At 37.2% G+C, this 26,661-nt stretch overlaps 1 protein-coding gene across 4 annotated transcripts in view; it reads right to left on the bottom strand.

The window, feature by feature from the left end:
• The window catches only part of THSD7B (thrombospondin type 1 domain containing 7B), a 780,632-nt gene that overhangs the window by 651,976 nt on the left and 101,995 nt on the right, over nucleotides 1-26,661 (bottom strand). For all 4 annotated transcript variants that reach the window (XM_031651193.1, XM_031651195.1, XM_031651196.1 and 1 more), the window contains exon 2: nucleotides 19,484-19,657. In XM_031651193.1, the coding sequence (XP_031507053.1) occupies nucleotides 19,484-19,622 (139 nt within the window). In that variant the 5' untranslated portion in view covers nucleotides 19,623-19,657. The remainder of the gene's footprint in view (nucleotides 1-19,483; nucleotides 19,658-26,661) is intronic.

Raw genomic sequence — 26,661 nt, 5'->3', positions numbered from 1 at the left:
TTCAAAGAAAAGTTTTTAAAAAGTATCCTTGATTTGTAAAAACCCTGGTGAGAACACAGAGTTTCTTTCTCACGTGCTATAAATAAAACTCCCTGGGGGGAACTTCTGCTTGTCAAAGTTCATTCTAATGGAAATGTCTTCATAATATCAAAAGAACTTAAAGAGCTAAAGTCACTTCTCCAATAATTTTTTAAAATTTAACCTAAGCAGTGAGGAGTGTTTAAATAGGTATAAAATTCTTCTCAAATTTCCCATTTCCATTCATCTCATTAGGATCCTCTAGTGGCCTTATTGTCTACTTCAGAATTTAACAATTAGGAAGCACAAGGGCTTTCTCAGATAATTCTCTAGAGCTTTTAAAAAAATTGGAAGTAGTGAGGAAATAATATATTTGTAAAAGGTGAAAAGTTTTACATCAATATAATGGAGAGGGCAATTCTTCTTGGTGCTCCTTCAGCGTGGGCCTTCATAGGCCATGGTCTACTGGTTCCATATTCGGATCATTAAATGGCAGCCCTCCGACTTGGAGACAGTAGCTGTGTCTTGCTCTGCTTTATAACTCTCACAGCACAGCATCTGACACACAAGAAGTGCCCAAGCACTACTTACTGCATGATTAGAATCTTAAGATTCAAGGATAAAGGCAGGAAAAATAACCTAAGACATTTCAGATCAAAACTTTTGTTTTTCTATTAAAACAATAAAAAAAAAATCCAAGGAATAAGAAACCTTTTCTGTTTTACAGAAGCACTAAGTAAAAGATTATGAAGATAGTTTTCTAAGTATCACACTTTTTTCTAATCTTCTACAATAGAGATTTGTATATAAGAGACACTTTCTGCATGGGGGGTACATATATTTCATTTATCCAAAAACATATACTCACCTACTCATTTGCACACTCATTAGCAAAACTCATGGAGTTCAAGCTCCGTGCTAAAATCAGCTGTGCACGCTTATCTTTCTTTCGTCAAAATTTGAGCCCATGATTTTTACAGATATTAACATTTTTCTCTTGAAATGTGAGTTTTGAATCACTTTAAAATTGTCACGAAATATTTATTGTAAAGGTTACATAATGTATGAAAATGAAAGTCAGTGGTATGTAAAGACATTTGTACAAAATAGTGCTCCCTGGAAATAAAAATCACCAAATAAACATAAGCTGAAAAAGCATTAGGTATAGGAAGCAGATCCCTTTTTGGTCTTTTATAAAATGTAATAAAAGGCCCTTCTCTATGGCCACATGGCTGCAATGTTGAAACTGATTTTTTCAAACAAAAATACAAAGAGATTTTGTTGTGTGGTGTGTGTATGTATGCTGTGCGTGTGTGTGTATGTGTGTGCAGTGTGATCTAAATTAAGCCACGGTTCAGAGATTACTTTGGCTCTATTAATTGATAACAATACATAACTAAAAGCCATCTCAAGGGTAAAGGAGCCAAAGGAACCGTTTTAGCTATCACAAGTAACTTACTACAGAGAAAGGCAGTAAGAACAAACACATATGCACACACGTGCACAACAGGTATCGGCAAGGCCCAATATTTTACGGACCAAGTGGGTTAGTAACATTGGTTTAGAGATCCTGGTCTCAGCATTAGTGGGACACCAAATAAGGGTATACACAATTCTCAGCTGCAAACACGTCAGATCATTCATGGTGTTCAGATCGTATTCTCTTTGAACATACGCTCTTTCAAGTGAAATTAATCAATCTCTTTATCACTCTCACTGCATCTGGAGCCATAATCATTACCCAACTGCTGAGAAAGAAATGAACCCACTAATCGCACAGGGAGTAGAGCTTAGTGTTCAGAGCAGGAAAGTTTTTATTAAGTTCTAATTTGAAAAGTGATTTTTCATGACCAGCTAAACAAGACATGCTATGAGCAAGAGGCTGCACTATCAAACCTGCCAGCTAAGCATCCGCTGGCATATTAGCAACATGTTAAGAACTTTAGAACTTATACTTTGTTTAAATTATGCAATGATTGATTTTTAAAATCAGCTTATAATACTCAATACTCTACATAAGTATTCTGGGTCGCAGTATGAGAATCTATTTGATTCTCTGAACTCAAGCATCCAACACATGAATGCCTAGTTATGTATAATTCTGAAATTCTTCCACCAGTGATTTTAGGAACGCCACTTACAACAATTGTAACATAAACCCATTAAATTGTAATGAACAAGATTTTTACCTACTTGTAACTTTCTTGTGAACTTTATGAAACCTCACACCATTGCGGGAGCTAAATATAGCTGTGCTTCACTGGAAACTGAAGTACAAAACCGATTTGTGTGTTAACTGAAACATACTGTCCAATTGGCTTGCCTTATAAAATTGGACGTATGTTCCCAGAAGAAAAGTTACAGTGTGAAAACACAATTTTAAAATCACATTTAAGAATGCAATAAATATTTATCATGCACCTTATAGCTGAATAAATGGTAGTTACTTAAGGTATATAATAATATACAATACAAATAAATATGAAAATGAAAACACGATATTTAACCCCCAGGGGGTTAGGATTTTAGAGCACTCGACATAGCCTACAGGGTTGAATTTAAAACAGAGTTTTTAAGAAACAGAAAAGTAGTAACTCTTTACGATTTGAACCAGGTCCTCTCAACAATATAAGCTAAAAGACACTGGCCAGTTCCTGATATCACTTAATAGTCTATTCATTTAACTGAGGGTATTTTTTAAGATTCCTTGGTACTTTAAAGGGTATTTGCTATATTTATTTTTCTTTTTGCTGCAAAAATGGCTTTTTCCATGGTAAAAATCTAGGAGTGGCCTCTGGACATAAGTGGTAACAATGATAATTAAAAGTCTGTTTCCGGTCAGGTGCGGTGACTCACACCTGTAATCCTAGCACTTTGGGAGGCTGAAGCAGGCGGATCACGAGGTCAGGAGATCAAGAACAACCCGGCCAACATAGTGCAACCCCGTCTCTACTAAAAATACAAAAACTAGCTGGGCATGGTGGCGCACTCCTGTGGTCTCAGCTACTCCAGAGGCTGAGGCAGGAGAATTGCTTGAACCCAGGAGGTGGAGGTTGCAATGAGCCGAGATTGCAGTACTGCACTCCAGCCTGGTGACAGAAGGAGTTTAAAAAACAAACAAAAAAAAGTCTCAGTTCCGCACTGTTATATCCCAAGTGAGTTTTAACATACTGTGAGCTTTTTTGGGGCGGGGAAGGGGGCAGGAAGAGCTAAACAGAATTTTCTAGACTTTCTGGATAGTAAATGTGAGAGTAAAACTTACTTGCTGTACTCTCTGCCTAGTAGAAGCTCACAGTATGGGGCTGGGCACTGTGGCTCATGCCTGTAATCCCAGCACTTTGGAAGGCCAAGGCAAGCAGATAACCTGAGGTCAGGAGTTCTCTATATTTTTAAACAATCGATTGCATTCCTTTGTCTTAGAAGTCAAAACTCTAAAAGCAGAATTTAAAGAAAATCTCTATTCAAACTAAATAAAAAATATTTATGAATAAACTTAACAAAAGGAGGGCAAGGCTTATACACTAAAATTTATAAAACATCACTGAAGGAAATAAAAGAGACATTCTATGTTCATGGATTGGAAATTCAATACTGTTAATGAGAGGTGAAGCCAGCTGGACTTCCTGGGTCAAGTGGGGACTTGGATAAGTTTTCTGTCTAGCTAGAGGATTGTAAACACACCAATCAGCGCTCTGTGTCTAGCTAAAGGATTGTAAACACACCAATCAGCACTCTAAAAATGCACCAATCAGCGCTCTATGTCTAGCTAAAGGATTGTAAAAGCACGAATCAGCACTCTGTAAAAACACACCAATCAGTGCTCTGTGTCTAAAGCATTGTAAATGCACCAATCAGCACTCTGTAAAAACGCACCAATCAGCGCTCTGTGTCTAGCTAAAGAAACACACCAATCAGCACTCTAAAAACACACCAATCAGCACTCTGTATCTAGCTAAAGGTTTGTAAACACACCAATCAGCACTCTGTAAAAATGCACCAATCAGCACTCTGTAAAGTGGACTAATCAGTGCTCTGTAAAATAGACCAACCAGCAGGGCCAAAAAAGGGAATAAAAGCTGGCCACCAGAGCCAGCAGCGGCAACCTGCTTGGGTCCCCTTCTATGCCGTGAAAGCTTTGTTCTTTCGCTCTTCACAATAAATCTTGCTGCTGCTCACTCTTTGGGTCTGCACTACCTTTATGAGCTGTAACACTCACCACAAGGGTCTGCAGCTTCACTCCTGAAGTCAGCAAGACCATGAAACCACTAGAAAGAACAAACAACTCCGGACATGCCACCTTTAAGAGCTGTAACACTCACTGTGAAGGTCTGCAGCTTCACTCCTGAAGTCAGTGAGACCACAAACCCACTGGAAGGAAGAAATTCCGGACACATCTGAACATCCAAAGGAACAAACTCCGGACACATCTTTAAGAACTGTAACACTCACCACGAGGGTCTGCGGCTTCATTCTTGAAGTCAGCGAGACCAAGAACCCAGTGGAAGGAACAAATTCCAGACACATTAAGAGAATGATTCTTTCTATATTATAGATTCAACACAATCCTTATCAAAATTTTATCAGGTCTTTAGAACAGAAATTGTTAAACTGATCCTACAATGGAAATGGAAATGAAAAAGACAGAATAGCAAAAACAATATTGAAAAAAAGGACAAAGTTGGAGGACTTTCACTTTCCAATTTCAAACTCATTATAAAGCTACAGTTATCAAGACAGCATAGGCCAGGTATGGTGGCTCACACCTATAATCCCAGAATCCCAGCACTTTGGGAGGCTGAGGCAGAAGGATTGCTTGAGTCCAAGAGATTGAGATCAGTCTAGGCAACACAGTGAGACCTCGTCTCTACATATTTTTTTTTAATTAAAAATAATTAGCCAGGCAGGGTGGTGCATGCCTGTAGTTCTAGCTACTTGGGAGCCTGAGGTAGAAGGATTGCTTGAGCATAGGAGGTTGAGGTTGCAGTGACCAGTAATTGCACTGGCACTCTAGAGTAGGTGACATAGTGAGACTCTGTTGTAAAAGAAAATATATATATATACACACACACATATACATACACACACACATATATATAGTACTGGTATAAGGATTATGTATAGACTATAGATCAATGGAACAGAACAGACATTCCAGAAATAAACTCCAATATTTACATTTAACTGATTTTCAACAAAGATGCCAAGGCAATTCAAGGAGGAATTTCCATAGTTTTTACAACAAATTAGGCTAGCACAATTGAATAGCCACATGTAAAAAAATGAACTTAGACTTTTATTCATACCAAATAAATTAATTTGAAATGAGTCACAAACTTAAATGTAAAAGTTAAAATGATAAAAATTTTAGAAGAAAACATAGGAGAAAATCTTGGGACTCTGAACAGGGCAAAGATGTCTTAGATATAAGACCAAAGTATAATCCATACGTTTTTAAAAATGGGAAAACTGGACTTTATAAGAATACAAAACTTTTGCACTTCAAAATACACCATTAAAAACTGGAAAGACAAGCCACAAACTGGGAGATGATATTTGCAAAACTCACAGCCAATAAAGGATTTGCATCCAGAACGTACAAAGAACTCTTGAAACTAATAGGAAAACAGTTTAAAAAATGCAAAAAATATGTACACAAATATTTCACCAAAGAAAATATACAAGTGGCTAACAAATACTTTCAAAGATACAGTGAAATGCAAACTAAAACCACAATGAAGAACTATTTCACACCCACTAAAATAACTACAATCAAAATGACAATATGAAATATTAGCAAGAATGTGGGGAAACAGGGACTCTCATATATCGCTGGTAGCAATGTGAAATGGTATAGTCAGGTTGGAAAATAGTTTATTTTTCTTAAAAAGTTAAGCATGTATATTCCATACAACACAACAACTCTGTTCCCAAGAGAAATGAAAGCATGTGTCTGTGCCAAAATTTGCATGTTATGCTCATAATGGCATTATCCATAGCAGCCAAAAAGTAGAAACAACATAAATGTGAATATTTTTAAATGTGCTCTATCCATACAATGGAATACTATTCAGCAATACAAAAGAATGTAATACTGATATATGCTATAGTATAGAGGAACCACAAAAACATTAGGTGATATGAAAGAAGCTGGTTTAAAAAGCCCAATATTGTATCATTCTACTCATATGAAATATCCAGAGAAGTCAATTATGGAGACAGAAAGTAGATTAGTGGTTGCCTGGGCTAGAGGCAGGACAGAGGCTAACTGTAAATGGGCATGAAGAATTTTATTAGGGTGATAAAATAATCTAAAATTAGATTGTGGTGATGTTTGTCAACTTAATAAATGTGCTAAAAAGTTTGAATTATACATTTTAAATTGGTAAATTTTATGTAATATAAATTATGCTTCAATAAAGTTGCTTAAATAAATAGCCAATCTTTCAGGCTAACAATTACTAGTATTTTAACAGCATTGAATTCTGTTTTTTTTAAAAAAAAAAAAGTCTCCACTTGGCATAAAACATTTGTTCATTGGATCATCAACCACCCAACATGGAAACCAATTTACATGGTATTAAAAAGTTGTATTTTTTTTATTAATGAGATTCTCTATGGAAAATGGCAACATCATAAGCAGTACTAAGTTAAAGTTTCAAAAGAGGAAAACCTAAGACCTTTTCATAAAGAAAATTCAAGTAGTAAAAGGGCACTGGCAAGTGTCAGTTCTATCACATATCTACACTATTCAAACTCAGTTTCTTCCATTGTAAAATAAATTGGGATTCTTGTCCTGCCTACAGCGTCCCAGGGCTATTGTGAGGCCTATATAAGAGAAATAAAAGAGAAAGTGCCATAGTATTTTTTGAACTCATTACAAATATAAAGGTGTCACTTATTCCCACCTACACTCTTGCTTTTCCTCATGTTAAGTCTGAAAATGGAAGAAGTCAATCATATGGACCCATCTAAGCTTAAACCCAGGTTTGTTCAAACATGCCACACATTGTCAGTTCTAAGAAAGCTTTGAGACTACATTCTGCGTGGTAATTGCTTTGGATAGAATCCCAGAGCTCTTGCTTTGAAAACAATAGAGTTTTATGAATGGAAATGTCAGAGGAAAATATTGGAGGTCCAATATTTGAAACAGCTAAAGTACATTAAGAATGTCACTAGGGATGTGCAATAACATAAAAAAATTAAATATTTATTTTAGAAAATAAACTTTAAAGTGCAGAAAAGGAATACCTAATGGCCACTTTAGAAAAATAATATTTATCATTAGATGCATGTGTATATATCCAAACTAGATTACGTTCTACATGTCAGAAGGTGGAGGACCAAAGAATAAAAAATAATAATATATTAATAATAATAATGTCAGAAGGTGGAGGGACAAAGAAACAATTTTAAAAAGTAGCATTAATTACATGCTTTATATGACTTAAGCATGTAATATGTACTTTTTGAGTATAGAAAATTTAGTTTCAGTATGTAATATAGAATGTCAACTAGGTTTTACATTATGCTTCTCATTTATTCCCAGTTTACTGATGAGACAGTAGAGGCATAAGGTTAAGGAACTTGCTCAAGGTCACACACAGCTTGGCTTAGAACCTAGACAGCCTGATTCCAGTATCCATGCTCCGGGCTCTGAACCACTCCACCAACCTGCCTTGTATGTAGTGTCAGCTCCTTTATCATGTACAGTCATCAGTATTTGAAAATGGTATAAAGTTGTACAAATAAAGCCAAGTAATTAAGCTGAAAACAGTTTTCTAAAAAGATTAAAAGGGCAGCACTCTTTTTCAACATAGTACATATATTTAGCAATAGAAATCTTTGAGCAGCTGCATTCAATTAGAAAATTATTAACCCTGAGGGAAAAGCTACAAAGGGCAAATCCACATTTTATTCTTTTTGTAGTGAAGTGTATTCATGAATGAAATCCACCACTGGATGATAGAACTACTTATTTCCACAATAGCTTTTTATTTTACACTTTTGGGAGAAGATGATCAATGTAAGAGAGTAATAATATCATGGATTCTCCACATGATCTGTAATAGTTACTTGCTTCCCATAGTAACTCTAAAAAGAAACAAAAACCTGAGATGGTTAATTCGTATTTCTACTTTTGCTAAGAAAATAAGCTTTAATAGTACATATTAGAATAAGGTAATAAGTGACGTTAAATGTACATCTTTTGACTTATTTCTCTGAGTCTCAGATAACATCTGTGGCACTAATGTCTTTAGCATATATGTCATCTATGGCTATAGTGTTGGGAACTTTGGTGAAATATCAAAATAACTGCACAAATAGGGTAAATCCATAAAGTACACAAAAGAAGGTGGCCTTTTAAAAAACTTTGATTCCAATAAAAATTGACTGTGGTTTATAGCATCTAAGGTCATGACCATAAAGGTGTTTACAAGGTAAGCTTTTAAGGTTCCTTTATGACTCCAAAGCACTGTTGTTCAGTCTTTAGTTTATGCTTCAATTCCACTCTGATATGTCTGACTTGTTTTGAACTCTGACCTTTGTTTGTATTTATATGGTGACCTGTATTTCCCAGTTAATAATAATTCAAACTTAAGTAAAATATCAGAACTCTGCCATGGCAGAAGAAGGTGCAGGGAGATATATCTAGGTGTCAAAAAGAAATTTCTCCACCAATAATTTCACCACCAGGCAGAATATTTCCCATATCAATTGTCAATCCAGTATTTCAATTCAATCTCCGATCATCTAAAACCAATTAACATTTGAATTAGGTTTTTTAAAGTTTTAATCTGAAAAAACTTTGGTGGCCAGTTAAGTTTATTATAGACAGATTTTCTAGCGCATGTGCAAAGAGAATACCTGGGTCAATTACTGTCAAATTAACCCAGTTCAACATGCTATTATATTCCAGAACAAACAGACTGTGGTAGAAGTGGTAAAAAGTAAATGAGAAGACTTCCCGTTAATGTGGGAGACATGACATAGGTATAATTTTCACTCCTTGCTAATACTCCACTGAAATGACAGTAAAAGCATTAAAAGATATAACTCAGTAAAGGTCAAAAAGAGAGAAAGGTCAAGAAGATATAGCAACGATTTCTGCAACATGAAGAGGCAGATAAATGTAGGAGCTCTGAGCAGCTTTGCAATGTAAAAGAAGCTGAATATTAGGGGCCTACAGAAGAGTATGAACCAACAACAAAGAGGCAATTTATACTTGCAAAACTCTGGGAAGGCTTGGGACCTAGGCACTCTAAGAAGGGGCAAGGCTTGTGGCTTGAAAGGAAGAATACTTAAAAATCCATAAAGGGAACTAATGAGCTCCTCTGTCTCTTCCTTAATCTCTGCAGGAAAACAGACAGCAAAATTCAACTTCTCAAGAGGACATTGTTGAGAAGAGTAGCCAACATGGAAGGCAATTTGAGGTATATCATTCAAAACAGAGGATATAAGTGAAATACTGGGGACTGGATGTTGAGCCACCTGCACCAAGACCCACTCTCTTGCCCTTTTCTCATTAATACAGCGTAGGCAGTAGAAAAAATGTTCCTATTTGAGGAGATGTTGAATAGCTCCTGTACTAAAAATTATGCATTTATCATGACTAAATCCATTTTCCCTTCTTACATAACAGCCCATTTACAGCCTTACCTTCCCTTGTGGCTAGGAGAGGCCAGGTAACTATCTTCTCACCAGTGAAATTTGTGAACAGAAGTGATGGGTCATGGTGGTTTTAAAACACATCTGTAAATTATTTGCCACTCCTCCCATCAAGGGATGATCTGGAAGCTCTCTCTTTGGAGACTTAATTGTAACCAACAGAATGCAGAAAAAGTGACCATGTATGGCCCTCAGGCTAGTTAAGAAGCAGCCAAGCAACTCCTCCTTGTTTGTCTGTGGAAGCTTACTCTAAGAGTCTTCAGTCACCTGTGTAAGGATCCTGGCTGCCCTGAAGCTTCCATATGGCAAGACCACACAGAGAGAAAGGGATACCTGAAGAATTTCAGCTGTTCCAACCCCAGCTAGTTAAGTCCAGGTGCCAGCTATGTGAGTGGTGAAGCCCTCCAGCTGACCCCAGCCCCTGAACCACCTGATCACAATGGCACACGAGAACGAGCCCAGGTAAGAACACTTAGCAGGGCCTAATGACCCACTGATGTGTGAACAAAATTGGTGACTGTTATTGTTTTAAATCACTATTTTGGGGTGAGCTATTACACAGCAATAGAGAATTGGAACAAGGACGGAACTGCTGTGTCACTTGTTTGAAATCTGTTGTTCTGGACTTCAGCTCTTCCCTCTTTTCATCAGCTAGAACATGGAAATGCCTGTGACCCAGCTTGAATGGGTAGAGAATGATGTCTTCCCCGAATATGAAGGAAAAGTGCCTGGCTGAATGGACACATGGAGCAGAGCCTCCAGTCTGGACCACTAACTACACGATTTCACATAAGAGATCTGAGCTTCTATTTTTTTAAGCCACTGTATTTTGGAGCTTTGTTATAGCTGCGTAGCCTCCACCTTCAAGAATACAGCTCCAGAGAAAAACCTTTGGGTATTGATAAATACAGATTTTTTGAGGGACCCATGCTCCAACTAAAAAGCCAGCTCTCCACACAAAACTATTTTGACAATGAAGCCCAACAGCTGAGTCACATACACAGAATGTTGAATCTGTTTTACTGTCTTTCTTTTAATACTGTGAAACACTAAAGAGATAGCCAATAATAAATAGACATTAGAAGAAAGCTCACTATGTCAGAGGCCACGGTCAAACACATAAATGAAGGAAACAGGAAAAAATGACTCAGAGGAAGCATAAATGGTGCAGAGAATGAAAGGAAAAAGATTAAACTACCCTTAATATCCTCTGAATGAAAAGCCACTACATCTATGAAACAAGATGCAATTAAAAAAAATCACAGAACAAGCAAAAGACCTTACAAATTAAAGACAGGATTGTAGAAATAAAAATATGTTCAAAATAATAGTTAAAAGATGAAGTAGAAAAAACTTTAGAAATTAAAATAAATCCACAAACAAAAGGCAAATAAGGAAACTATCTAAAAATTGAAGATCAGTCAGAGAGGTCAAACCTTTGTCTAAAGAGTTTCAGAAGGAACTGATACAACAGAGAAGAAATTGCATAAAAAAAAGTCTCAGAAGTATAGAATATGGCCAGTCATGGTAGCTCACACCTATAATCCCAACACTTTGGGAGGCCGAGGCGAGTGGATCACCTGAGGTCAGGAGTTCGAGACCAGCCTGGCCAACATGATGAAACCCCGTCTCTACTAAAAATAGAAAAACCTAGCCGGGCATGTTGGTGGGCACCTGTAGTCCCAGCTACTCAGGAGGCTGAGGCAGAAGAATTGCTTGAACCCAGGAGGTGGAGGCTGCAGTGAGCTGAGACCACACTATTGCACTCCAGCCTGGGTGACGGAGAAAGACTCCGTCTTGAAGAAGGAGAAGAAGATGACATGGACATGAATGAGTAATGAGTACACCAATGGAAATATCCTACAAACATCTAGCACAATAAGGAAAAAAGGCTAACCTCAAAGCATATAATCATGAAATTTCAGAACTTTATGGATAAAAAAGATTCCAGAGAAAGAATAACAAGAAAACAGGTACCAAGGTGCAAAAAGGCGAGATCAGAATGGCATCAAACTTCTCAGTAATGGCATTGGGGACTATAATACAATAAGGCAAGACTCTCAAAATTCTGAAGGAAAAAAATGCTTTTTAACCTTGAATGTCACACCCAAGCTATCAATCAAGTATATGACAAGCATAAAGACCCTTTCAGACATCAAAGGATTTGAAAAATTACTTCCAGTACACCCTACTTCAGCAGTACTAGAGGATGCGTCTGGAAAACACAGCAATAAAGGCAAAGAAGAGAAACAGAACAGGAAACAAGGGATTCAAGATGAGCGAGAGCAAAAGGATGTTCCACAGATGATGACTGTGCAGGCTGTGCAGGGAGACAGGACTGTGGGAAAATCTCCCAAAGAAAAAATGTAATCGAGCACTTAGAACTGCGCTTGAATCTTTGAACAAATTAATGATGGGCATGTGACACAGCAAATGGAGCTTTGGGGAAAAGCAGCAGTAGCTTCAAAGAAAACCAAGCAAAACAAAAAAGGAGGAAATTTTTCATTTCTATGTAAAAGAAAAAGCTGAACAAGAAAGGATGCAGGTGCACAGCACACTGCTTGGCTCAGCAGGGGACACTACATAGAGTATGAGCACTGTTCGTTGATTTAAGTATTTTGATATAACTATTTTGAATAACTGTACTAAGGAGGAGAGGAGTAGATCTAGGAGAGATAAATGCTTAACTAACATAAGAGAGAGTCAATAGGAACTATCTAATACCTATCAACTAAGAAATATCACTCATGAGCATATTACCTAGAAATATAAAGGTGAATATCAGAATAAACAGCAAAAAGAGTTGAAACTGTCTCTTTATGGAATTGAACTGGAAGGTAAGATATAACTACATCTCATTATAAGATTTAGAATAATATTTACATCTTTAACTATGTGAGCCTGTTTTTTAAAGATTGAGTTCAACGTCTTTTCCAGAGACAATCAGAAATGGTACTGGAATAAAGTGACATGGAAATATATTTTCACATTTACTGATTTATATTTATAAGTTTGACTTTAATTTACAGACGTTTTATATCCTCTCCTCAATATATACTACAAGCTCTAGAATAACATGGGTCATACTTTCATCTCTTCTCAACTCCCCTAAATACAGGCACACACACAAGCACACACACACACACCCCAAAAAACAGTGCCCCTTATTTGGCTTAATGTGCTAGGGCTATTTTCTATATTATATTCTTATTATATAAGTTATTTATATTCTTGATACCTGGAGTATATTGTTGAATAAAATCAGCAAAACGCCCTGTCCTCCGGGAGCCTACATTTTAATACTACTTAGAAAAAATATAGCAGAGTAATTTACTTTATGCAATTTGGGTAAGATGGATGTTTTTCTGATCTACTGGAAACATTGGAAAATTAGGGATTGTAGTCTACAAAAAAATTAGAATGTTTAGTGGTGAACCCCAGGCCATATGTCTACACTTTTGGATACTGCTGATTTAACACTCATGCCTCTTAGATAAACCAATATCCATGGAAGTAATTAAAATGATGTCAACATAAGTAAAATTTCCAGAAAATAAATTTCATGAACTTCTAGCACATATTTTAAAAAATAGCTCTCTCCTAAGAACATTTTATTTTCTCTAAAATTCCTAACCTTTAATATATAAATAGGTAATAAACATAATGCAATTTTTTCCTTAAAGTACATTCAATACTGAAAACACTACTATTTAAGCTATAATTAAATATTAATATATGTAAGATACTTTATTCCTTAAGCAATGTAATTTTCATAGTCTCTTTTTTCCCAAAATATTAATTCCAATTTATACACTTAGTTCTTAGAAATAGGTCATTATCTTCACAGATTTTATTCATTGAGCATGAGCTACTGAAATTAAAACTTTCCTAGAATTTGGCATATATAAAGAAAGTTTTAGAACTAAAAAAGTGAAACAATTTTGACCATTAATTAATAAAGTGCACATACCTGTCAAATAATCCCCTCTTTTTTGTATGTCTAAGAAATAGAAGTATACAGAAACTGTATAACATAAAAGCACAATTAAATATTTTAAACCTGAAATTATTATATAATAATGATAGAAATAGTAGCTAACAGTTATTGAATAGCTGCTATATATTAGGTATTTCAAATCGTGTCTTACTTAATTCTCAAAGAGTCCTGTGAAGTATTTATTATCAATATCCATTTTCAGAAGGATAAATATGACTCAGAGAGGTTAAACAACTTTTTTCCCTTAGACAACCAGGATTTGAACATTGGTTTACCTGTATTAGTATTAGTCTATATTAGTGTTAGTATTATACCTGTATTAGTCTGTTTTCATTTCTCTAAAGGAGTACTAGAGACTAGGTAATTTATAAAGAAAATGTTTAATTTGGCTCATCGTTCTACAGATTGTACAGGAAGCACAGTGCTAGGTTCTGCTTCTGGTGAGGCCTCAGGAAGCTTACAATCAGGGAGGAAGGTAAAGGGAGAGCCAGTGTGTCACACGGTGAGATGGAGCAAGATCGGGGGTAGGAGCCATGCTCTTTTAAACAACCAGATCTCTCATGAACTAATAGAGCAAGAACTCACTCACTACTGCCAGGATGACACCAAGCCATTCTTGAGGGATCCCCACTATGATCCAAACACCTGCCACCTGGCCCCACCTCCATCATTGGGGATTACATTGTAATGTAAGACTTAGATGGGACAAACTTCCAAACTATATCAAGAGTAATCTCTTAGGATGACTGAAGGCTATTTTAAAAGCCTGTCACACACACACACATAACAAATATGGAGTTTTCTTCTATTTCAGAACTTATTATTCAAAACATAATTTGTTTTCCAGACTTTGTATAAGGTCACTTGCAAAATATAATTTGAGGTGATGAAAATGTTCTGAAATTAGATAGAGGTGATGATTCCACCACACTGTGACGTACTTATATCACTGAATTGTATACTTTGAAGTGGTTAAAATGGTAAAGTTTATATTGTGTGTATTTTGCCACAACAATTTGCTTTAATGTCATGTCAGTCCTAAAAGGAAATACATTCGAATTTTATCCTCTACCTATGCCAGATTACAAATTTCAAGCCCATCCCTTCATTTCTAGGACTACATATTTAAATCCTACCTCTTTGGTAGTAGCTCTCAAATTCGTATCTCCAGCAGAAACCTCTCTCCTGAATTCAGACCCCATAACTTCCTAGTGAACACCTCCACATGAATTTCTAACAGAATCAAAAGTTTAGCATGCCCAATACTGAGTGCTTACTATTCCCTGTATACCAGCTCCTTCTTAGTCCATGTTAAATGACAGCAACTCCACTCTTCCAGTTGCTCAGGTCAAAGTCAGTATCACCCATCCCACATCAATAAATCCTGATGGCTTTATCTTAAATCAGGGTTTCTCAACCTGGGCACTGTTGAGATTTTGAAACCTGATAATTCTTTGTTGTAGGAGACTGCTCTGTACATTTCAGAATGTTTATCAGCATCCCTGGCTTCTAGTCAACACGTCAGTAGCACCCCCAGTTGTAATAATCAGAAATGTCTCCAGGCATTGCCAAATGTCTCCAGCAGGGCAAAATCGCCCTTGGTTGATAATTGTGGCCTTAAATATAATATAGCCAAGATTCAACTCCTTGTCCGCACCTCCACTGCCATGGCCTTGGTTCAAGCTATCACCATGGCTCTTCCCTTTAATTCCGCAGTAGCCTCCTACCTCGTCTCCTTGCCCTGCTCTTCTCAGTCAGCCACCCACAAGGATCCTCTTCAAATCTTATTGAAAAGAACGTCAATAAGAAAGTCAGCTTATGTCATCACCCTCTCAGAACCCTCCCGTGTCTTTCTATCTCACATAGAGTAAAAAACAAAATCTTATTCTGACCTATGAGGACATACCCCATGTGGACCCCGTCACCCATCTGACCTGAGCTCCCATCACCCTCCCCATGTTCACTCTGCTCCTGCACGCTGGCCTCCCTCCCCACATGTCCTCAAGCATGCTCCCCACACTCCTGCCTCAGGTCCTTTGTCCTTCTTGTTCCCACCATCTGGAATATTCTTCTTCACCTTGATATATCCATGGCTGGCTCCCTCACTTCCCTCAGGTCTTTACTCAGATTCACTTCCTCAGGCTCATGGACAACCTCCTTAAGCTTTTAGTCTCCTCTCTCCCACTGCATATCCTTCCTCCTGGCCTCATCTTTCCTTCTTAGCACTCGCCCTCATCTAACATATTCTATTTAACTACTGATCATGTTTATTACCCTCTTTATGAGGACCGGGGATTTGTCTATTTTATTCTCAATCAATCTATCTCATGTACTTGTAACAACGTCTGACACACAGTAAGGACTCAATAAGTATTACTAGAAATAAGTGAACCTCTTAGAACCAAAACTGAGGAATTTTTTAAAAGAGCAAGATTGTACTGTGGGATCAGAGACCATAATCTGTTCATCTATACAAAGCAGGCAGGCATGAATAGTTTTATATTGAAACTTAAAACAGCCAGCAACATTGTCCCTTATCTGATACTGTTGCTGATGTGATCCTTCTTTCTTGACACAGCTAACAGAGTGCCTGACACTAATATAGATTATAGGATCTCATCACAATAATGACAGGCATTCAACAGCCTTGCCAGATCAATGACCTTGCAGCCTACAGCTCACCAGACTCTCCCTCAGTATGGAAATCCTAAAAAACATAAAGCACTCACTTATTATTCATCAACCCATTGTTTCTCCAAAGCCAGGACTCACTTAGAAATGCCTGTAATTTGGATGAGGTTGACTAACATCTGACCTACTGATTTGGAGTGTGGGGGTGGGGAGCAATAGACACCAGCAAAAGAGTAAAGTGGTTGACATGGCAATCAAAACCCAGAGAATGGTTTCTAGGTTTCTAAAATAAAGTATAGTTATCTGGGTCTCCATGGAAATCTGCTCAAATTCCAAATTACATTGGACCTGAGTTCTTGGATTTGATAACATACCCTAAAAATACAGCTAATTTCAGCTGCAATACAGTGTTAAAAATCAAAATGAAATATACTAAACACATCCGTAAATAGGTAACAGATTCTAAGATGTTGATGTTGTCTTTGAAGGTTATAAACTAGAATTTTTCCAGGGATATAACTCCTCAAATCAATTTATTATTGCTTACCTTTAAAATAATACTGCATTCATGTCAGCATTATTTATAATAGCAAAAAACTAGAAGCCACCGAAATGCTAAGCAATAGAGGAAGAGAAGATAAAGCAGCAGGAAAACTAGATAAATTTATTAAATAAAAATGCTAAAGAATACTATGCAATCATTAAAAGATGAGGTTGGCCTATGTGCAGTAATATGTAATATTCATCAATATATCATTGTATGATCAAAGATAGCTGCAAGAAGCAGTGCAGAGTATGATTCCACTTATATGAAATGTGTGTGTATACATATACGCATATATGGATGAATTAAATATTTTCAGGTGCACCATTCTCCATCCTGCTTCCTGCTAAAGAGATTTACCCGAATGGATACAACCATGGGCTCCCCTGCCTTGTGGTTTTTGGTTGAATTCATCCAATAGGAGGCCTGGCAGATCTGAAAGCTGGAGGAAAGTGAGGTGGGGCCCTTCATTCCCCCGGCCTCCTTCCTATTTGCTGCAGGTTGGTTGTATCCCTTTAAAACCCACAGCATTTGTCAAACACCTGCTCTATAAACATTCCTCTCCAGATTCTGGGAACCACTCTTTCTCGTGGCCCCTACAGACCCAGAAGTTGTAGAGGCTCCCAACTGATAGAGTTCAGGGTCACTGCACAATCCCTTGTTGCTGTCCTTACACACTGCTCACACTTGCCTACTTTTGTAAATGTCCTTCTATGAAACTCTTCTCAACTGCCAACTTTGCATGTGCTGTTTCTTTCTTAACAGAACCTAATTAATAACTATAAGTATAATTATATGCGTATCTTGTGTGTGATTCATACACTTAAATATGCATAAATGTGTACTTACATATACAACGAAATTTTCTGAAGGATACAAAAGAGATTGGAAAGGGATACATTTGAGCTTTTGTTCTTAATTTTGCACCTTTTAGATTTCTTTCACTTTTACTATGTCAGTCATATACAAGTAATTTGCTTTGAAAGCAAAACCAAATAGGAAAAAATTATATTGCTACCTTTTTGATGGCACTGTAAGAAGGGAAAGAAGTAATGAATACCAGAAGAAGTGACAGTAGTGACTCATATGTTCATTTTAAACAATGTGTTATGTATGATGAAAAGGATCCTCACTTCTGAAACTTAAGTTTGACAGTTACCAAAAAAATCCATCCACTATAGAGTTTGTTTTTACCATCTTGTTCCAATGACCTACTTTTAGAAAAGCATCCTTATTTTAAAACTTGCTTCAAAATAACCCCATTTTCTTAACACATCTCATTCGTGTTTCAAATTTGTCACTTTCCATTTTAATCATATTTTTTTAAAAAACTTTTGACAGTCATCATAAAAATGTGCATATTTTGATTTGATCAAATGTTTGTCTTTTGTGATTAAAACAAAATAACCCCATGCCCAGAAAGGAAATACTGACTTTCAGGACTATTTCTAAAGCTTCCTAAAACTACTGAGGGAAAAAAATGCAAATCAGTAAGGAAGTATTGGAGCCCACAATTAAATTAATTTATAGGGGCTTTAATGCAATTACATTTCATCCAGACTGTATCTCTAATGGTGGTGTTTTTTTGTTTGTTTGTTTGTTTGTTTACTTCATTGACTTTAAAGCATAATTCACTTCCATTTTTGCAAAATTATTTAAATATTACAAATATCACTTTTATACATATTTCCATGGTGACACAATACATTTGAAGTCTATTTAATTTACAGATGATGAGGTCAAAATGAAAACTCTTTGAGGACCATAGATCTTTTAAAACATCACATTTTCCAGTTCCAAGATATTAAGTATATAAGTTATCTGTATTTGACAGAATAGAGTCTTCAGAAAGCAATAAATATTTTAAATGATCTGATTGTGAAACTTAAAGAAAATTAAAATCCAGAGCAAGGAAAAGCACCAGTAATATGAAGAGCTAAGATGTTTAGGGTTCATAATTTAAGTTAATAAATTATTAGGCTTTAAAATTAAATTTAACAGATCTTTTTCACAGCCAAATTAAGGAAATATTTAGAGATGAACATAAGTTATATTCCAGCCTCCAAACTTCAACTAAAATTATTCATATACATAAAGGATCATGCATGAGGTAGCTAAGAATCTCAAAATATATTAAGATGACTTTACAGTCACAACTAATGAGCAAAGTTGTTAGGATAATTTTTCATGCTCTCAAACCTAGACATAGAAGATCTACGCTGGAAAGTATTTAATAATAGATAGCTAACTAGTTTAAACCCTGAAAGAGACATGCAGAACTGGGCCAAGCGTTCTTAGCTGAGAACATCAGCTAAATTCAGACGTCATTTTTGCTACAAATATGCTCCATACTGGTGAAATATTTGACAAAGGAGAAGTAGATGTAACTATGGAAATCATAACTTTAATTGACAACAACATGAAAATTCAGAAGGATAACAAGCATCATGGATGGAGAAGACAATTATGCAGGAGTGAAAATCAAACATAAGCTGCAGAATTTTAAAAAAGTCTATTTTTCCTCTCTGGATATTTCTCACTACTTTAGAAAGAAGAAGAAGAAGGGTGGAAAGAATATACTTCTTGTTGATGGAAACAGGACAAAGGAACAGCCAGGACATTCCTACCTGGTTTCCAGATGAACTGGTTATCCTTTTTGCCTTCCAAATGAGCTGCATGGGACAGCAAGAGAGAAAGCAATAGAAAGAGATTCCTCATGCCGCTCCATACCCAGCAAGTGACTGTCAGGTTGCTCTTTGGAAACATGCTTCAGATTTTTCAGCCTCTTGACTTGCCTATTCCTAAAAGAGAAAAAGAAAAATCAGGTAAGTTTCTTCTGTAAAGAAATGATAAAAACTCATTTTGACTGCTAGAACCTTTATTATGACGGTATTGCAAATTTTTCATTACCATGAAGATAGTACATATAATAACCCTGTGGGAAAAGCTACAAAAAGCAAATCCATATTCTGTTTTTACCATGTTTTGTATTATTTTTTGTAGTGAAGTGTATTCATGTATGAAATCTACCACTGGATGATAAAACTGCTTATTTCCCCAATTGCTTTTTATTTTATTCTTTTGGTTAAAAAAAAAGATCAATGTAACGTGATAATATTATCATGGATTCTCTACAGGATCCAAAGTAGTTACTTTATTCCCTTAGAAACTCTAAAAAGAAAAGAAACAAAAGCCTGAGGTGGTTAATTCATATTTATACTTTTGGTAAGAAAATAAGCTTTAACAGTGCATATTATTAAAAGAAAGTAGTAAATATAAGCTATGTTAAATGTTAAATGTACACCTTTTATTTCTCTGAAATAAAATCAGGTAAGTTTCTTCTGTACAGAAAAATCAGGTAAGTTTCTTCCGTACAGAAATGATAAAAACTTACTTTGACTGCTAGAACGTTTATTATGATGGTATTACAAATTTTCTATTGCCATGAAGATAGTCCTTATAGTATTAACATTTGAAGGTCAGCAGTTAATTAGCCAGGTTTTCAATCCTCACCCATTGAAGGCATCATCAATTCTATGGACTCTACAGTCCCTGTGTCAGTGTATTTTATTCTTAAAAGCAGGTTGGCAGATATGTTGTTTATTCCCTCCCTTCTGCTCAGACAAATTCCATGAGGAGCTCATGATTCGGAGAAAGGGATACACATACACAACAAGTCCAAAGCAGGGCAAGGGATGTGCTAACAGTAGTATTAAGAAAGTGGGATGGAAAGATTGAGGACAAGGCAATTAGTTCCTCTGTGCTATGCGAAAAAGAGAGGAGAGCCTCACACAAGATAATACTTGAGAAGAGTCTAGGGAAACATAAGGACTTGAAGGAGTCAGGACGGGCATCTCAGGCAGAGAAAACAACAAGGCGTTGAAATGCGTTTTGTGTTTGGGGACTGGTGATTAGGCTGCTGGCTGCTGTGAAGGACACAAAGAGGGAGGAATGGACTAAGATGAGATTTAAAACATAGGTTGGGAGCCAAATTGTAAAGAGTTGTGAGTGGCATATGAGGTATTTGGGCTTCATGCTGTAAACAGTAGCAAGAATCATAGAAGAGTAAATTATTTTTAAATAACTAGGATCAGTGTGCATAACGGATTACTAGTAGACGATGGTAGAGAAATTGAGGGCAGTTAGAAAATTAGTGAAACAGTAGTCCAGGCAGGTATTGGTAAACGAAAAGATCAAGGATCAGGAGAGACTTGAGAAGTCATACAAATTGCTTCTGGATTTAAAGGATCTGGTTAACAACTGGATGTGCTATATAAGAGGAAGATATGAAAAGGGATAGAAGGGCAAACTTAAAAGCCTGAACCAATGGGATCCCTTTAACAAAAACAGGAAACAGGAAGGGGGCATATCTGAGAACGTGCTTTACTTTAGAATAGAATAGATTAAGTCTGATGAGGCTACCAGACATCCAGGTACAGTTTTCCAAAACATAATAAGAAAATGGTACTGGAGTGAAGGAGATCTAAAATAACTTGCCATAATACATGTATTATGAAAAATAAAAAGATATAGGTACAGGAGGGTAAAAGGAATGAACAGTAAAAAGGATCTGAAGGGTAGAAGTTATTGCCCCTAAATATATAGCCACACAATTACTATAGGTGGGTGGCAAAGCTGACTATGAGCTTCCTAGTGGCCAAAGAAACAGCTATTGCAGTCTATGGTCCTCATATGCATAGGATTAAATTATACCACCCTGCCCACAGTTTTTGCCTTCTTTTTTCCCCTCGCAGGGAAAGACACTGCCTGTTCCCAAGCACTGTTGGGATTTATACCAGGAGTCCTCATAAATACAGGTGGTGTGCTGGACCATGTGCTGAACACATTACTTCATCAAATAAAACAGCAAGTTGTCTGTGGTGGAGTCTCGTGGCACTCCTGGAACACTCCAAGGGTACAGTGGCAAAGTACAAATCAGTAAAAATTATTCTACAAGGAGTCAAGCAATGAAGTTCCAGTACACAGCTCTCTGACAGCCTGCCTCAATCCAGGGATGAAGAGTAAAAAGCAACCAAAACTTTTCTTCAAATGTCTACACTGCATACCAATATTGAGAAGAGCAAAGTGGAGTGCTCCAGCTGAAAGATGGTAAAGCTCAGTGGTTTGAGTGGTTTTTTTCTCCAAGAGTGGCCTGTTAGATGATTTCATGAAACTTCTGTGGCACTACTAGGCACAATTCTAAAACTTCTGGCCTAGAGAACTGAATTGGCCACATTTCCTTAGAGCAAACATCCGAGAATATGATTTGTCACAACTGAGCTTTTGCTAAAAATTAGGCAACATGGCTACGAAATTATAGTTTATTCTAAGGCAATTACTAGATTATATGGTATTTTTGTGTGAAGCTGAAAAAGGTAGTCCCTCTCCTCAAGTAAAAATATTTTTAAGTTAGTATCCTATTACAAAACCTGAATTGTTCTGGCCAAGAGTCCTTTTCTGGAATCCAAACGGACAGCAGCCCAGGCTCTGTGCACATGTGAAGATTCATAGACACACACATCACCACTGGGGAGCATACTCTGCACCCTCCCTCCCTCCCCCTCTCCAGAAGAGGAGATAGTGCCACAGTCAGAACTGCAGCTACAGCAGAGCTGGAGAAGAGCCTCAGAGACCCCAGAGCATGTTAGGCGACAGACTGCAGCCACAGATACATGTGTTTACCCCTCAGTACCTGCTCTCCTTAGTGTACAAGTTTCAGGTGTGGGTTCATGCAGGAAGGAGCTCCCCATTCCAGCTAGAAGCCCTGAAATCTCAGCTCCTGCCCTGATGCTCCCAGGTAAGCTGGCATCTGTCTATGGTAAGAATTGTGGTCCAATAGATGAGACATTTTTATACACATACACACATACACTAGATCATGGATATTTCACACTTATAATGATAAGTTCACATGCTTTAAGAAGCAACACAACTAAGAATGGACTGGAAATTATATCATGATATTTAAAGTCTGCCTAAGTCTTTTGTCTCAATAGACGTTCACTCCACTTCTATGGAATGGTGGACTGAAGCCAGGCTATTATATTCTCCAGACACGTACACACCACACTACACAAATGGGTGGTTAATTCTGCATAATACAGATTTGATACAAACATTTTAATCCAGACATTTTTCAGAAGACAACATTGCCAGTTATATATGCCATTGAGGCAGTTGATAAAAACCTAAATATTGCCCTCATAAGAAAATACAATTTCCTGGTGAATCCTACAAAACAAATTAGTTTAAAAATACAACCCTGGGAAAACAAATGAGTGGCCTTCTATATATAATGATAGATCAAAGTCAATGCCATGTCAGAGAGCTTTTGATAAAGATGATGACTGTGTTTGGTGGTAGTTGTTCCTAAGCTATTATTTCCAACGTTAATAAAGTAATAGCTAGCAGGACCAGTTCTATGCAGAGGTTACTTTTTTTCATGACACAAAGTCACTAGGGTATACAAGATGACTTTGTCTGTTCTCACTAATGGCCATTCAGCATATCTAAAAACATATTCAGATCACTACAATGTAAACTAAAGAGAAGGAGGGCCAAAAACACATCTTCTCTACTCCAAATGGCTGTAGGTGGGAACCTAAAAAGAGAATGAAAGGATTATGAGTTACAATGAGACAGCACATGAGCCAGAATGATTGGCCAAGGAGTCATATGGAAATATGTTGAATTTTGCATCAATCTTTGAATTTTAATTGCAAAGAAGGCCACATTAATATTGTCTTAGCACAGTTTGCTATGAGCCTTGGTTTTCTCTTAGGCTTCCTCACCAGTCTAGAACCCTGTATTGACTCTGCAAAGTGACCTAATTCCTTTAAGGTTCCTTCTGTGATTACCCAAGCCAGGACCCATCAGGAGAAGATCCAGACAAGTGGCTTGGAGAACCTACCAGGCTCCTGTAGTCCCCATACTCTCCTGGTTATCACTAACAAGGCATAGTGCCAATAGGAAACCAAAAACTTATCTTGACCAAAACAATATGGAATACAGATCTTACAGAATGATTAAAAGAATCTCAATTTTGGACTTTTACTCCTAAAAATGTGTGCTGCATGCTTTCTACTGCGCTGATGGAAAGCGCAGGATGGATTTTTTTTTTTTTGACAGTCTTACTCTGTCACTCAGGCTGGAGTGCACTGGCGCGATCTCGGCTCACTAGGGCTTCCTCCTTCCAGGTTCAAGCATTTCTTGTGTCTCGGCCTCCCGAGTAGCTGGGTCTACAGGCGCCCGCCACCATGCCCCGCTAATTTTTGTATTTTTAGTAGAGACAGGGTTTCACCATTTTGGCCAGACTGGTCTCAAACTCCTGGCCTCAGGTGATCAGCCAGCCATGGCCTCCCAATGTGCTGGGATTACAGACATGAGCCACTGGGCCCGGCCCAGAATGGAATTTGAATACAGGTGTGTCCTACTCCACTGAACCATGTTGTCTCTCTTCCCAAAATGCCTGGAATTCCCATTAAATTATTCCTTGGAAAATATTGGAAGTCATTTTTGCATCTGTAACTTGGAAAGTGACACAAGAGTTCATCACAAACAAAATGAGAGGACAAGAAACAATTAGAGATTCTACTCCTCCGTTTGTAAAACACAAATGAAAAAAAAATGCTACGACTATGATTACAAAAACATATTATGCGGGAGGCATGTGCTACTCACGATGGCTTGAATAATTTATATCATGAAGGTCGTTGAGTTTCCAAATCTTCTTATTTACTATATATCTTAGCATCCAAAATGTATTTGCAAGGCTAGCTCTAACCTGATGAATATTAAGAGAAATAAAAAACACAGTTTCTCCTTTTAGCCTCAGTTTTCTGATCATTGAAAGGCCATTGAAACTATAAAAAATGTACCTCACACTTCATACGCATTTCATTTTCCCTTAAATGTATTCTTATTGCTGAAGTCCTTAAATATTTAAAAGGCACAAAATTTAAAAAATAAAATAAAGTAAAAATAGTTCCAATTTGCTTTCGGCCTGAAGAAACAGCAATGAGTGGGAGAAAAGGAAACTGTGATTATGTACGTCTCCATAGCGCCATCTCATGGTAACTGCGCAGGGAGGATGGCTCAATAAAGATGGCCCATCAATGGGGCTATTGTCTGATCGCAATATTCTGCATCCCACTTTACCTTCCATAATGGCTTTACCATACGTTGCTGTATACAAGACAATGACCTAAACACTTCATTTAATGCTCACCACAGCCCTGCAAAGTAGTTATTCATATTATGCCCCACTTTAGAGATAAGGAAACTGAGGCATGGTGCATCAAGCAACAACCTGAAATCACAGAGAGTCAGTTGTTTCCAAGTGACCTCAATGATCTCCCACTGAAGCAAGAGAGACTAGCATTGTAACTCAATATCAACACAAGCATTTTTTCATGTCCCCGATAATATAGATCCTTTATAGCCCTATGTAGGTTCTCTCAGCATCTTATACAAGGCCATCTATATCAAATAATTTCACTTAATCATCACAATGAGCAATTATTCCTAATTTTAGATGCAAAAGAGATTGATCCCTAAGGATGTTACATCAATATTCCAAGGCCATCTCAGCAAACAAGTGTCAAAACTGGGTCACAAAACAGTCCTGATGCTACAACTCGTTCTGTTTACCGCAACCCATTCTGTTTATATCATGCCATGTGAACCCTGGCAGCGCACGACCTTGGAGCCTGAGGTTCCTCATTCACAAAATGAGGAGGACAGTCATCCATGATAACCCTTAGGAGTGAAGGATGTTTCAGAAGCAGGGATGGAAAGTGTATTGATGAGTGCCTGACAGTGTACACTGAGAGCTCACTAAAGGGTTGTCATTATTACTATTGCCATTGTTTTCTCAAAAGTCAGAAAAACTCCACTCCAGCAATATTTAAGGAACAGTTTGAATGCAGTCCTGCCCTGCAGCAAAATAGTGGAAGATGCTTTTTCAACCTTCCAATCTTGTGACTTCGTGTCATATTTCTGAAGAGCTAAAAGCACTCTGTACCAAGAACTCCATCAAAGATTCACACTGACCCTGTGAAGGAGAAAACAGGTATTATCATCTCTATTTTATGAGAGAATAACCTCCAGCCTTGCAATGACACAATGTTTAGTAACTTGTTCAGGCCTTTGAACCACCAGCCTCTTCCTCTCTGCACCTCACTCTGCAGACCTCAGCATGACACTCTGCGGGTAACTGAAGAATCCTAAATGGTGTGAAATGTAAGAATGTGACATGGGAATGCATACCATAAAAGTATACAATCACATGTATTTTGGTTTGCTATATTAGTAATTGCAATAGCTTGGTGTCATGTAATGAAGCCACAGAAAATTTTGCAAAAAGTCCTCACAAATATTTTTCCTACTTCTTAACAAACTTTTGCCACAGGATATAACAGATAAAAACAGGGGTGGAAATAAGTTTTCTAAAACCTTCAAAAACAGAACTTGGTATCTGTGACAGACATTGCTACATTCTCCCTTTCTTCTTCTTCTTCTTCTCTTTTTTTGAGACGGAGTCTTGCTCTGTCACCCAGGCAGGAGTGCAGTGGCGCGATCTCAGCTCACTGCAACCTCTGCCTCCCAGGTTCAAGTAATTTAGCAATTATGCAACCCTATGGTAAATAGCTTAAAAAATTCCTCTTACTTTATAAATCTGAGTAGCTGGGATTACAGGTGCTGACCACCATGCCTGGCTTTTTTTTTTTTTTTTTTTTTTTTTGTATTTTTAGTAGAGACAGGGTTTCATCATCTTGGCCAGGCTGGTCTTGAACCCCTACCTCAT

This window comes from Papio anubis, chromosome 10, assembly GCF_008728515.1.
Source record: "Papio anubis isolate 15944 chromosome 10, Panubis1.0, whole genome shotgun sequence".
Taxonomy (NCBI): Eukaryota; Metazoa; Chordata; class Mammalia; order Primates; family Cercopithecidae; genus Papio; species Papio anubis.
Note: the sequence above shows the minus strand (reverse complement) of the source record. Positions and strands in the feature narration are given on the sequence as shown.